Here is a 15,084-nt window from a genome sequence, read left to right as displayed (position 1 = left end):
GGTGATGCCTCACCCTACTTCAGCTCTCACTTGTCAGGCTGCACCCACGGACCAGCGCCAACTGTCCGACAAGACCCACTGAGATGAACCCAGTACCTCAGTTTAAAATGCAGAAATCACCGTATTCTGTGTCGCTCACGCTGGGAGCTGGAGGCTGGAGCTGTTCCTATTCGGCCATCTTGGGCACACCCCTAGAACTTGATATTTTTTAGTGTACAGGCCAACCATTTTAGAGAAGACAATTGAATTTGGATTTGCCTAACATTTCCTCATGATTATATGTAGGTTTTGCATTTTGGCAGGAACACCACAGAAATGATTTTGTGTCCTTCTCAGTGCATCATTTCAGAAGGTACATAATGTCAGTTTGTCCCATACTGGTGGTTTTACCTTTCTTTACTTGTTTAAGGTGGTGTCTGTCATTGCATAGTTACTATTTTTACTTCTAAGTATTTTGTAGGGAAACTTGGAAACTATATAAACATCTTATCAACCTTTCACCCACTAGTTTTACCATCCATTTCTGATTTCTACTTGAATCAGTTATTACTGTGATTTTTGCAAAACAGCTATTTTCTAACTCCATCATTATCTTCCGTATCTGTTATTGACCTCTGTCAAGAACTTTCTCATTTTTTTTACTTTATGATTTATAGCAATAAGGACTCAGGTATTATTCAATGGGTTATCACAGTGGAACCCAACCTTTTTGGCACCAGGGACTGGTTTTGTGGAAGACAATTTTTCTACAGATCGAGGGTTGGGGGGATGGCTTCAGGATGATTCAAGCACATTATATTTATTGTGTATTTTATATACAATGAAATAATTATACAACTCACCATAATGTAGAATCAGTGGAAGCCCTGAGCTTGTTTTACTGCAACTAGAAGGTCCTTTCCGGGGTTGATGGGGGACAGTGATAGATTATCAGGCATTAGATTCTCATAAGGAGCACACAACGTAGATCCCTCACATGCGCAGTTCACAATAGGTTTCATGCTCCTATGAGACTCTAATGCCACTGCTGATCTGACAGGAGACGGAGTTCATGGTAATGTTAGCAGTGGGTGATAGCTGTAAATACAGCTGTGAAGCTTGGCTCACTTGCCAAGTGATCCATGGCCCATGGGATTGAGCACCCCTGGTTTATCATACACTGTCATTATTTATCGTGATGTTCACATTATCCTAGAATAGGTTAGTGGAGGAAGGCCTGTCCCGGCTGGCTTCAGTGTTCTCTTGGGATGTCCTCATGATTCTTTAAATATTTTCTTACTTTCTGGTACAAATAGTTACTTCAAACTTATTTTGTACTTTCCCTGCCCCAGTTAGAAGAGTGTTTTTAAACTACAAATCTTTTTTAAAGATTGATATATTTGGGGATGGCCTATCCTGACATTTGAGAATCATTGTCATTAAAATACATATATAGCTACAGATTAAAGAATGAGCATTTTTTCAAGTGTCTGTCTGAAAATTGTTGAGAACTTTGAGCAAAGCTCATCATACCTCCTAGCTTACACTTTTATGTAGGATTTACTATGTGTCCTGTACTGTTCCAAGCACTTTTCTTCTACAAATTCATTGCTCACCTCAACTCTAATAAATTATCTTTTATTATTTGCATATTGCAGATGTTGAAACTAGGCACACAGAAGCCAAGTCACTTGTCAGGATTGCATGGCCTCTAAGGGCAGAATAGTTATTCAGGCCCAGAGTGTCTGCCTGGAGACCCTGCCCCTAGCATTGTGCTCCTCTACCCTTCCATAATTAAAACTGAAACATAGTATAACAAATTCAGTTATAAGATTTTGCATGTTTCTTACCTACTAATCCCTCTGTAGTTTTTTGTTTTTGTTTTTTTTTAATATTTTAACTTTCATTTTAGTTTCAGAGGTACATGTTCAGGTTTGTTATATAGGTAAACTTATGACTCAAGGATTTGATGTACAGATTATTTTGTCACTACCTGGGTACTAAGCATAGTATCCAACAGTTTATTTTTCTAAACCTCTTCCTCCTTCCACCCTCCTCCCTCAAGTAGGCCCCAGTGTTTGTTGTTCCCCTCTTTCTGCCATGTGTTCTCATTATTTAGCTCCCATTTATAAGTGAGAACATGTGGTATTTGGTTTTCTGTTCCTGAGTTACTTTGCTGAGGATACTGACCTCTAGTTCCATCCCTGTTCCTGCAAAGGACGTGATCTCATTCTTTTTTATGGCTGCATAGTATTCCATGGTGTATATATACCACATTTTCTTTATCCAGTCTACTGTTGTTTGCTGTTTTGGTTGCTTCTGTCTTTACTGTTGTAAATAGTGCTTAATGAACACACACGTGCATGTGTCTTTATGGTAGAACAATTTATATTGCTTTGGGCATATGCCCAATAGTGGGATTGCAGGGTCAAATGGTAGTTGTGTTTTTAGTTCTTGTTTTTTTTGCGTCATCTAGATAGCATGATGTTTTATGCCTTCTCCAGTTTATGTTATCATTCTTCCTTTTTTCTTGCTGTCATTCCATTCTTATAAAAGAAACACTTGAACTCTACAACATTTTGTGTCATGAAGTCCAATTCTAGTTAGGATTTTCCATATTGGTTAAAAAATAAAAATAAAGTCTTTAGCTGAAAACCTATAATTATATGTAATAGAAATAACAGAAATGAATAAATGTTACCCAATTGTTAACCCTCCAATTAAAAATGCATCTATATTAAATGGCATTATAGTATAAGCAGTTGGGACTTTTGTTAACCAACAGTCTTGAAAATAAAATGTATTAAAATAGTTGGAACCTCAGAATTTTTGAAATCATATAGTCTATATTTGAGGGCTATGAGCATCCACAGCCTGAATTAATACAGAAGTAGTTTTGAATATCTGCCATATATTTAAAGGCTTTCTTCTTTCCTCTGAGGTTTAGCCAAATACTTTTTAGTGCAAATTCTTCTTGGCTAAAATAGATTTGTGTGACTATGTTTTTGTCTACAAAGCACAAGGATAATTAGTCAACTCAGTAAGAAACCCGTTAATTATAAGAAACTGTAACATGCATTTTAAAATATTTTTCTAACCAAAGCAGACAAATGAGTTTCATTACGTGGTTTTCAACTTGTTCTGGAGAATATTTACACTCATTCTTTGAGGCTCTTATTTTTGCTCATATTTTAGTTAAACCAGGTGATCACAAGACATACTTTATGAGCTCCATATCTAGCAAGTTCCCTGAAAACAAAAATATGACTTGGTATTCACTTGTATATAAGGAAAGCCATAATGTTGAATCTCAGCCCATGTACCTGGTAAAACATAAGATTGTTTCACTCTGTGGTCCAATGGTGTAATGTGTTAGTTACCAAAAGGAAGGCCCTAATATCACTCCTTGGAAACTACTGGTCAGCTTTTTATGTTGTTTAGGAAGCAGGTTAGTATGTTATTCAGAACTTTAATTCATGAACACATGTAATGGAGAAAGTTTTCCAAAGAATTACAGCTGTGCAAATCATCATGTTGTTGAAAAATCCAAGTACATATGTAGATACGAAGCTGAATCAGGCTTAAGGATGTGGTCTCGCTGTCTAGGGTCCAAATTATCTTTGTGGAAATATTTGTATTATCCATAACCACATCTCAATGTGTTATACAGCCTTGTTCCCAAGCTCCCAATTCTTTCTACTTTCTCCAGAGCAAACAGCACAGACAAATACTTAGCTAGGGCTTAAACACTCAGACTGTATTTATATATGGTAGTTTGAGTAAATCTAATTGTAATAAAATAGCTCCTTTGGGTGATTTTAAGCATTTATTTTTGGCATCAGGTAAGCCTTCTGAATTTCCCTGTAGACAAAAATTCCTCTGAAAATCTAACCAGAAGGAGAAAGATCATCATTTGTTTGGTTCAGTTTCAATTCTCTTAGATTGTGGGCTAATTAGCTCATTACTGAGTTTATTTATTTATATAATTTTGGTTTTAAACAAGCATGGTTCTGTGACTTGAAACTGTCTTTTGGGGCATTTGTAGTTCATGGAGCATGGAGCACTTGGCAGCCTTGGGGAACATGCAGTGGAAGTTGTGGGAAAGGTGCTCAGACAAGAGCAAGACTTTGTAATAACCCACCGCCAGCACTGGGTGGGTCCTACTGTGATGGAGCAGAAACGCAGATGCAAGTGTGCAATGAAAGACATTGTCCAAGTAAGAGAAATATACTGTTTATATCTTTAACAAATTAACATCTACCTATCTTATCAAGGTAGTATGTCGACAAGAATCTATCCCATTCTAACTGTGCCCACAAGTACATCTCTCAAACTAACAATGCCCAGAGTGTAACATGATGGTTTCTAGGTAGTAAGAAAGCATGTACATTTTTCCCTTATTCCAGTTGATGGCAAGTGGGCGACTTGGGCCAGTTGGAGTGCCTGTTCTGTGTCGTGTGGAGGCGGCGCCAGACAGAGAACAAGGGACTGCTCCGACCCTGTGCCCCAGTATGGAGGAAGGAAATGTGAAGGGAGTGATGTCCAGAGTGATTTTTGCAATAGTGACCCTTGCCCAAGTGAGTGTTGGAAATAGTGAGTCAACATTATACTTTCGTAAAGTTTCATTATGACCTGAATTCCTTAAAGTTGTAATATTCTGTTACTTAGTTCTTCAACCTTTGGTTTGGGATGTCAGAATGTTATAAGGTTGCTGTCGTGTCTGTGTAATACCATAGATGTCTTCGATTCATAGGGACAGGAGCTGTGTCCTATTTCACTTGCTCTGTATAGGAGTAGCCCCAGAGTATAAGAATGAGAGCACCCCTGCAGGCTAACTCTTCATGATGCTTACGAGTCTTTTATGAAGGCAAGCAGGCAGCTCTCTGCCTTAATTCAGTCACCAAGCTAGATTTTTAGACCCCTGCAGCAATTTGATATCTGGAAATCCGAGTTACATTGTATCCTGAATTTTACAGCCTTGGCTCATCAAAAGCAGAGACCCTGTCTCATTTATACCCTCCAGCTCCTGCAATATTTTAAGACTCAGTAAATATATGTTAAATGGAATCACACAAATACAGGAATGTATACTCAGTTTCTAGCCAAAACTGAATTAAACTGTCTTCCTTGGGAAGTTGCCTATTTATAGACTTTTATGTTTTGTTTCAGGTGCTGAGAAGAGACTTTTTTAATACTTTTTAGATGAATGTCATTGTTGACCACTTCTCATTTTAGGGGCTCTGTTTTCATCTCAGATTATTCTGTCTTGTAGCCCATGGTAACTGGAGTCCTTGGAGTGGCTGGGGAACATGCAGCCGGACGTGTAATGGAGGGCAGATGCGGCGGTACCGCACATGTGACAACCCTCGTCCCTCCAATGGGGGAAGAACTTGTGGGGGACCAGACTCCCAGATCCAGAGGTGCAACACTGACATGTGTCCTGGTGAGTCTCTTGATTTCTGGCAGTTGAATAAGTAAAGCATTTAATTTAGTGCTCACTGTAGCAGCCCTATTGCTTCAGACTTTAAAATTAAAGTTGTATAGGCAGGAGCACCCCAAGTGTAGATTTTGAAGCCAATTTGTTAACAGTGACCATTCCATTCTTGTTCACAGTGGATGGAAGCTGGGGAAGCTGGCATAGTTGGAGCCAGTGCTCTGCCTCCTGTGGAGGAGGTGAGAAGACTCGGAAGCGGCTGTGTGACCACCCTGTGCCAGCTAAAGGTGGCCGTCCCTGTCCCGGAGACACTACTCAGGTGACCAGGTGCAATGTACAAGCATGTCCAGGTAAGCAACTAAATTGGACTTTGGTAGCACATTTAGAGCCTTTGTGCACATTAGAGAAAGGTGCCACAAATTACAAAACACTGCCAACCCTGAGAGGAGGAATTAGGAAAAAAAAAAAAGTACTTTCTTGCTCTTAATTGGTACAGTTCTGTATGAACTCAAGGCTGGGTTCTAGCCTCTGCTTTTGCCTTTCCAGGCTTCCTGGTAAAAGGATATAGTCCTGGCCTTGACAGGAAAAAGTGTGAGACAGAGTGGGGAAAAATGGGCTGAGATTCCAGACTAAAGGTAAGGTGGGGCAGTGGCTAAATATCTAAAGAAAGCCACAATTGGAGGCTGTTCATCTGTGGATGGGAAATTGAAGGACATGAGTGTGTGAGAAGTAAAGTAAGAATCAGTTCAGTCCTAGGAGAAAGAATAAGGGGAGTTCAAGTATGAAGTTCAGCCTGAGTCATGCATCGCATCTAGCAACTGATGTAAAAATTCAGAAGTCTACAACTCATGGGCCTTAGAGTTTGCTGGGATTCCAAGAAATGGTAGCTAATACTCAATACCTTGTCTCAGCAGGCAGGCTTCTAAAGGTTATAAGAAGACCAACAATAACAGTTTTATATTGTTGAAGTGTCAAGATATCAATTAGACTTTCCAAAGCTTTAAGGTTTTCTTAGAAATAAAAAGTTCCTGAAAAATCAAGATCATTTGACAGAGTGAGAGAGATTTATATTTAAAAATGTATAGGATCTAGACAAGCTAAAGGAAGTTGATGGGTCTACTACCATCAACAACTGTTCAACATATTGACTAATTAACAAGGACTTTGAGGCTCCAACTGAGGCGTGGTGTCAGCTTCAGTTGATGTACTTTGTAGCTCAGCTTTTGTTAGTAGCAGGGCCCCAGTGGCATCAGGAATTCCAAATAGGTTGACAGTTTGTGCTGCAGAGTCTGTCAGAGGATTTCAGGGATCTCAGCCAGGTATTCAGAACTAGGAGTCTTTTGAGCACTGCGACTCAAGTCCCTCTATGAGACTACAGAACCAGGGTCAAAATGTCAGCAATGACCTGGAGAGCTAAGTAAATTAGTGGTCCTAATACTCCCCTTTCTCCCTGCTTAGGACTAAGGATGAGAACCAGAATGGCCTACTGGCCCTGACTGGCTCTCTACGTTCCTGCATCATCTTGCAGCATGGTTTCCATTACTCTCTACACTTTCTGCTGCTTTTGCCCTCTCAGATGTGGCAAGCCACTACCCACAAAAGAGTGGCACACATTCCTTCCCTACCCAGAAAGCCCTTCTGCCCTCCCTGGCTTAGTTAAGACTTAAAACTTTCTTTAGGTTTCTTCTATTATTTTTACTTCCTTCTCAAACTTCCCTAAATAGTAGATAGCAATGCATTTCAACCTTACTTTTGTTTGTGGGATTTAGATTGTTTTTCTCCCCAATTCAGACATAAGCTCTATGAATGCAGGCTTCATGTCTTTTTTTTTTTCTCACCATTTTTTTTCTTTAATTTGTGACAAACAAATGAATGTAGCACAGACCAGGAAGGCTGAATCAACACAAAAAGATGTTTTCTCAGTATTAATAATAAAAGTAGTGTAAATTAAAATGTAAAGTACTGTACTTACTGATTTTTCTGAGGCTGAATACAATTGTATTTCTCTCCAATATATAATACAAGCATACCTCAGAGATATTGCTGATTCAGTTTTAGACCACCACAGGGAAGTGAATATTGCAATAGAGCAAGTCACACCAATGTTTTGGTTTCCCAGCGCATATAAGTGTTATGTTTGCACTATTCTGTAGTACTATTAAGTATTCAATAGCATCATGTCTAAAAAACAATGCACATACCTTAATTTTAAAATACTTTATTGCCCAGGCTCGAATGCAGTAGCGTGATCTCAGCTCACTGCAACCTCTGGCTCCTGGGTTCAAGCGATTCTCATCTCAGCCTCCAAGTGCCCACCACCATGCCCAGCTAATTTTTTTGTATTTTTTTTGTAGAGACAGGGTTTCACCATGTTGGCCAGGATGGTCTGAGCCTTCAGCAAGACAATCTTTTTGCTGACAGAGGGTCTTGCCTTGAGGTTGATGGCTGCTGACTGATCAGGGTGGTGGGTGCTGAAGGTTAGGGTGACTCTAGCAATTTCTTAAAGACAGACAAGAATGGCATTTGCCACATCAATTGATTTAATGATTGATTTCTCTGTAGCAGACAATGCTGTTTAACAGCACTTTACCCTCAGTAAAACTTTCAAAGTTTGAGTCAGTCCTCTCAAATCCTGCCACTGCTTTATCAACTAAGTTTATGTAATATTTTAAATCCTTTGTTGTCATTTTAACAATGTTCACAGCATCTTCATCAGGGGTAGATTCCATATCAAACAACCATTTTCTTTGTTCATCTGTAAGAAGGAACTCCTCCATTCATTCAAGTTTTTTCATAAGATTGTAGCAAGTCAGTCCCATCTTTAGGATATACTTCTAATTCTCTTGCTCTTTTAACCACTTCTGTAGTTACTTCCTCCACTGAAGTCTTGAACCTTCAAAGTCATCTACGATGGGTGGAATCAACTTCCAATATCCTGATAATGGCATCTAGAATGATGAATTCTTTCCAGAAGGTTTTCAATTTACTTAGCCCAGATCCAGCAAAGGAATCACTATGGTAGCTGTAGCCTTAGAAAAATGTTTGTTTGTTGTTGTTGTTGTTGTTTGAGACAGAGTCTCATTCTGTTGCCCAGGCTCGAATGCAGTAGCATAATCTCAGCTCACTGCAACCTCTGGCTCCTGGGTTCAAGCGTTTCTCATCTCAGCCTCCAAGTGATTACAAGTGCCCACCACCATGCAGAGCTAATGTTTTCTATTTTTTTAGTAGAGACAGGGTTTCACCATGTTGGCCAGGATGGTCTCGAATTCCTTTCCTCAAGTGATACACCAGCCTCAGCCTCCCAAAGTGCTGGGATTACAGGCGGGAGCTACCAGCATCTGGCCTATAAAATGTATTTCTTAAATAATAAGTCCTGGAAGTCAACATTACTCCTTGATCCATGGCTGCAGAATAGATGCTGTATTACGCATGAAAGCAATATTTCTCTCCTTGTACATCTCCATTAGACCTCTGCAGTGAATATTCACATCGTCAGTGGCCAGTAATACTTTGAAAGGAATCTTTTTTTCCTGAGCGTTAGGTCTCAAAAGTGGGCTTAAAATATTCAGTAAACCATGCTATAAACAGAGGTGCTATCCTCCAGGCTTTGTTTCATTTATAGCACAGAGGCAGAGTAGATTTAGTACAATTCTTATGGGCCTTAGGATTTTCACAATGAGCATTGATTGACCTCAACTTAAAGTCACCAATTGCATAAGCCCTTAACAAGACAGTCAGCTTGTTCTTTGGAGCTTTGAAGCTAGGCACCGATTTCACCTCTTCCTAACCGGCATCTTCTTCCAAGAGAAGGCTGTTTTTTCTAAATTGAAAATCTGTAGTTTAGTGTAGCCATCTTTATTAATGACCTAGCTACCTCTGAATAATTTGCTCCAGTTTCTACATCAGCTTGTGCTGTTCTACCTTGCACTTTTATGTTACTTAAATGGCTTCTGTCCTTAAGCCTCTTGTCTTCTGCAGCTTCCTCATCTACCTCAAGCTTCATGGAACTAAAGAGAGTTAGGGCCTTACTCTGGATTGGGCTTTGGCGTAAGGGAACATTGTGACTGGTCTGATCTTTTATCCAAACCACTCAGACTTCCTCCATATAAAAAATAAGGTTGTTTCACTTTCTTATTCGTGTGTTCACTGGAGTAGCACTTTTAATTTTCTTCAAGACTTCTTCCTTTGCATTCACAACTTGGCTAACTCTTTGGTGCCAGAGGCCTAGCTTTTGACCTACATCAATTTTCTACATGCCTGCCTTACTAAGCTTAACCATTTCCAACTTTTGATTTAAAGTGAGAGACATGAGACTCTTTCTTTCACTTGAACACTTAGAGACCATTGTAGGGTGAATAATTGGCCTAGTTTCAATATTGTGTCTCAGAGAATAAGGAGGCTTGTGGAGAGGAAGAGAGTCAGGGGAATAACTGGTAGTCGATGGAGCAGTCAGAACACACAAAACATTGATTAAGTTCACCGTCTCATATGGGCACAGTTCATGAAACCCCAAAACAACAATAACAACATTCAAGATCACTGATCACAGGACACCCTAAGAGATAATAATAATTTGAAATATTGCAACATTACCAAAATGTGACACAGGAACACAAAGTGAGCAAAGGCTGTTGCAAAAATGGCACTGGTAGACTTTCTCATCACAGGGTTGCCACAGACCTTCAATTTGTAAAAATACACGGTGTCTGCAAAGAGCAACAAAGCAAAGTATGATAAAACTAAATATGCTTGTACATGATAATAGTATCTGAAATTCCTAGTAATTGCTTTAAAAATGTATTTAATTAAAAGACATCAGATAATGAATATTTATGAATTTGAATATCAGCTACTCCCCAGTATGTTGCCCTCTCTTGTCAAAGCATGAAATTCATTTTGAGAAACATTCATTAACCGCCTATTCTGTACTAGTCACCAATAATTTTGTTGAACAATAGAAAGAAGTAATGAAATTAATGTTGAGGCCCTTTTTTAAAAATAATTGTTTTGCAACCAGATTACCTTGGTATGAATTTTATAGCACTGGCAAAAGCACAATCTCTCTCAAGTTAAGCATCTTTCAATATATTTGTAATATGAAGAACTTGATAAACCCTCACTCTAAAACCCAAGACTGAACAATGTCCTTAGATAATCCACGTTTACATTGGCAGTGGCCTAGAAGCTGTTTTGTTGATGAAGTCTCTCCTTTGCCTGGATGTTCTCATGAAGGAGGCAATAAATAAAAGAACACAGGGTTTGATGCCAAGCAGATCCACATTCCACCACTTTCTAGCAATGTAATGATGAGAAAGTTGCTTAATTCCTACAAACTTATTTTTCTAGTCTGCAAACTATGGCTGTTTAAAGCTACCTTATAGAATTGTTGATAGGATTAAAAGAGTTAACACATATTAAATGTTTACCATCATGCTTAACATGCTCATAAACTCTCATTGTCGTTTCATCACCACCACCAACACATTCTTCATTTTTAGTTTGGGAACTGGACACTGATTGTATTCTTTGGCTTATGAAATATTAATAACACTATGATGTGCATAGATTAGAAGGATCCTAGATTTATGGGGGATGATGGGTGTTACGTGAAAGTCGAATGTTTTAAAAGTTTATTTATTTCACTATTAAATTCAGATGTCGTATGATCTTTTTGATGTTTGAGAAAAGATTTGTAGCATCTCTGAATACTGGCCTTCTTTTCTCCCACGTAATGTTGATGAAATTGCATCCTTATCCAGGAATGTTTTTTTTTCCCCCAATAGGTGGGCCCCAGCGAGCCAGAGGAAGTGTTATTGGAAATATTAATGATGTTGAATTTGGAATTGCTTTCCTTAATGCCACAATAACTGATAGCCCTAACTCTGATACCAGAATAATACGTGCCAAAATTACCAATGTACCTCGTAGTCTTGGTAAGTCTTTGCTTATAGAAGTTGTTCATAAGCGTCTTTTTAAAAACTTATATATTATTCTTTATTATTACTTCCATTTAAAGTTCTATAGAAAGATACTACTAAGTCATAAGTATAATAATCCTTAGCTCTATTCCAATGGTAAGCTTTTAAAGATACATCAGGTACTGTTATTTGTTTCTGGTATTCAACATTATTTAGAATTCATCCTTGTGAATAATGTGCTATGAAGACAATAAAATAGACTGTAAAATTTTGCTATCACCTTATTTATCCTTTTTTTCTTTAGGTTCAGCAATGAGAAAGATAGTTTCTATTCTAAATCCCATTTATTGGGCAACAGCAAAGGAAATAGGAGAAGCAGTCAATGGCTTTACCCTCACCAATGCAGTCTTCAAAAGAGAAACTCAAGTGGAATTTGCAACTGGTTAGTGTCAGCTGAATTTAATATTCTATTACTATAAAAAGTACCATAAAGATTGGTGGTTAAGAAAAATACATGTTCACAGAGAATAATTTGAAACTTTTGGATGCAATCTTATTCATAAGTGATATAAAAGAAATTTCATATTTTGCTATAAACTTGTACTAACATAAGATCGTAAGAGGCCATGTGTTCTCAAGCAGTCATTTGTATACCCTAAAAGTTTTTCTCCTCTCCTCCTTCTTAGAGAGGATTTTAAAGACCAAACAAAGAAGGAAAATGAGTTACTGTTATTAATTAGAGACCTTTGTCTTTAAACCAAGATCCAATTAGCAATTCTTTATGAAAAAGATAGAAACAAAACAAACAAACCTAAAGGCTTTTCACTTATCCCTAGTCTTAAGGAGTTTGGGTTAGCTATTCATGACCCTTTCCATGTACATACAGATGTTTAGAGAGCTCCATTTCAAGCCTCTTCACAGTTGGTCAGCCTCAATAGCAGCGACCTTTAAGGAAGAGGGGCTTATCTTTAACCAACATTTAATCAGCGGAGAAGACAATTGGATCTTTTCATGGGCATCCACTTACTAAGATGTCCTTTGTTACTTTTAGAAGCATCAGAAAGAACAAAGCACTGTGGCCAGACTAGTGGTTTTTGCCAGTCACAGACAATTCGTTTTTATAAGGCTGCTTTGTTATTGCCTGTGAATTTAAAGTATGAAATTTGTATAACCATATGCCACATTTTTGCTACATGAAATGTTAAAAGAAACTGAATTCAATAAACCTAACTCTTGAATTGGGAGGCTAAGTGCTAATTCAGTTCTCATCACCTATACTTATTCCAGTTGGAACTCAAATAGCATAGCTGAACCGGTATGTAAGGTAAATCTGCTCTGTGCTTCCAGAAACCTTTTTTGTTTGTTTGTTTTGCTGTCAAAATGAATATCTTGTAATTCCCAGGAGAAATCTTGCGGATGACTCATATTGCCCGGGGCTTGGATTCCGATGGTGCTTTGCTGCTAGATATCGTTGTGAGTGGCTATGTCCTACAGCTTCAGTCACCTGCTGAAGTCACTGTAAAGGTAAAATGCCAGGATAACTTGTCTTTGCTGCTTATTAGAGTAATGATGAGTATGAGTGAAAGGTCCATAGAAGGAGCACAGATAACTTGTCCACTTTGTGGGGGGAAAATGTCCAAACTACTAAGCCTTTAAGTAACTATCTGATCTTTGTTTAAGAATCTTCAGGGACAAGTTTTTACAAACTCTCTTAATGGTTTTACCACCCTCCCTATCAGGACCAAGATCAAATACTTGATGTAACGCATTTGTTTAATTTTCTTTAAACAAAGATGATAGTAATTCTTGCATAAACGTTTTTGTGTATCATCCACAAAATATTTAAGAAATTAAAGGCTAACAATCACCCTTTCACATCTGTTTATCTTTGAGTCTCTTATTAAACTGAAATTTATGACAGCAAAATTATGAAACAACTATGTTATAATTAAAGAGTTCAAACCTTATGTTATTTCCTGAACACTACTGTACAATTACTATACAATTTTTCTCATGAAGGAGGCAATAAATAAAAGAACATAGGGTTTGATGCCAAGCAGATCCACATTCAGATCCTCATTCCACCACTTTCTAGCAATGTCATAAGAAAGTTGCTTAATTTCTACAAACTTACTTTTCTAGTCTGCAAACTATGGCTATTTAAAGCTACCTTATAGAATTGTTGATAGGATTAAAAGAGTTAACACATATTAAATGTTTACCATCATCATGATGTGTATTTTTTAGCTCCTAATCCTTTTTCCCCCCTCATTCTGCATTTCATAGTCCCCTTAAGGGGACAAAAAATTAGTATGAGCCATATTGATCTTCAAATCCACATTGTTCTCCTTAGGATTACACAGAGGACTACATTCAAACAGGTCCTGGGCAGCTGTACGCCTACTCAACGCGGCTGTTCACCATTGATGGCATCAGCATCCCATACACATGGAACCACACCGTTTTCTATGATCAGGCACGGGGAAGAATGCCTTTCTTGGTTGAAACACTTCATGCATCCTCTGTCGAATCTGACTATAACCAGTTAGAAGAGACACTGGGTTTTAAAATTCATGCTTCAATATCCAAAGGTAATTTGATTAAAAGAAAATCCGTATCTTTATGCCATCCAGTCTAAATGGTTAAAAAAAATTCAAAATAAGGACATTGAGGCTTACATCTAACATGATGATATCAGGTTTTTCATGTGTGTTGTCTATGCTTTTTTGTTAAGTAAAGCCCTATGGAAAAGCCAACCCAATTGGAGTTCTAGTACGTTTATTTTACTAATATACTTCTTCACACTACACAGTGGGGTTGCTGTTGTTCTATTCCATACATGCAGAGAGGGTTAAAAACATAATATGGTGGGGTGCAGTGGCTCACTCCTGTAATCCCAGCATTTTGGGAGGCAGAGGCGGGCGGATCACCTGAGGTCGGGAGATCCAGACCAGCCTGGCCAACATGGTAAAACTACCATCTCTACTTAAAAAAAAAAAAAAAAAAAAATTAGCCAGGCGTGGTGGCGGGTGCCAGCTACTCAGGAGGCTGAGGCAGAATTGTTTGAACCCAGGAGGCAGAGGTTGCAGTGAGCCGAGATCACGCCACTGCACTCCAGCCTGTACAACAAAGAGCAAAACTCCATCTCCAAAAAAAGAAAAACATGTGTCCAAATGCTTTTTCTTCAAATAATAAAATCCATTTGTTATTGTCTTGAATTTTATATTTGTCAAGAAATTTTTTAAATTCCTGAAACACAATACAAAGGTGTGTCTTAAACTAGTCAAAAATAATTTCTATATTTTAAAAGCAGCTTTTTAAAATTATGCGGTGATAATCAGGATTCCAGCTGTCATTTCTTGTTCCTGGAAGTTATGATTTTTTAACTGCTTTCATTTTCCAAGCATGGTTCTGCAACTCTTGATCTAAGCAGTCCATCTGTGCTATGTGGTTCTTTGATGTGTCCGTCTCCTGAGATTCCCTTTTCAGTCATAAAGAGCCACCACAGCAATTAACATTCCATATTCTGTGGGGTTTTAATGCTGGGATGATTCTTGTATGTAGTCATGTTAGACATTAAATGTTTATGTTCTTTAACATAAAAGTTCAATTTAACGTTGAACTTTAGGCTCCCATGAGTTTACTTAAAAGGATTCACATTGACCTTGTGAATGTGTTTTCCTGTGTGCCATGTTTCCTAAAATAGAGCCAAGTAAATTTTAAACATCACCATTTTATGTTTAGCAGATATGC

The 15,084-nt window shown here is 38.1% G+C and overlaps 1 protein-coding gene across 8 annotated transcripts in view; it reads left to right on the top strand.

The window, feature by feature from the left end:
• Window positions 1-15,084, top strand: part of HMCN1 (hemicentin 1) — a 508,510-nt gene that overhangs the window by 464,458 nt on the left and 28,968 nt on the right. For all 8 annotated transcript variants that reach the window (XM_050765519.1, XM_050765493.1, XM_050765511.1 and 5 more), the window contains 8 exons: window positions 4,025-4,195; window positions 4,386-4,556; window positions 5,252-5,422; window positions 5,593-5,763; window positions 11,197-11,346; window positions 11,636-11,773; window positions 12,734-12,855; window positions 13,685-13,922. In XM_050765519.1, the coding sequence (XP_050621476.1) occupies window positions 4,025-4,195; window positions 4,386-4,556; window positions 5,252-5,422; window positions 5,593-5,763; window positions 11,197-11,346; window positions 11,636-11,773; window positions 12,734-12,855; window positions 13,685-13,922 (1,332 nt within the window). The remainder of the gene's footprint in view (window positions 1-4,024; window positions 4,196-4,385; window positions 4,557-5,251; window positions 5,423-5,592; window positions 5,764-11,196; window positions 11,347-11,635; window positions 11,774-12,733; window positions 12,856-13,684; window positions 13,923-15,084) is intronic.

Source organism: Macaca thibetana, chromosome 1, assembly GCF_024542745.1.
Source record: "Macaca thibetana thibetana isolate TM-01 chromosome 1, ASM2454274v1, whole genome shotgun sequence".
In the NCBI taxonomy this organism is placed as follows: domain Eukaryota; kingdom Metazoa; phylum Chordata; class Mammalia; order Primates; family Cercopithecidae; genus Macaca; species Macaca thibetana.
Note: the sequence above shows the minus strand (reverse complement) of the source record. Positions and strands in the feature narration are given on the sequence as shown.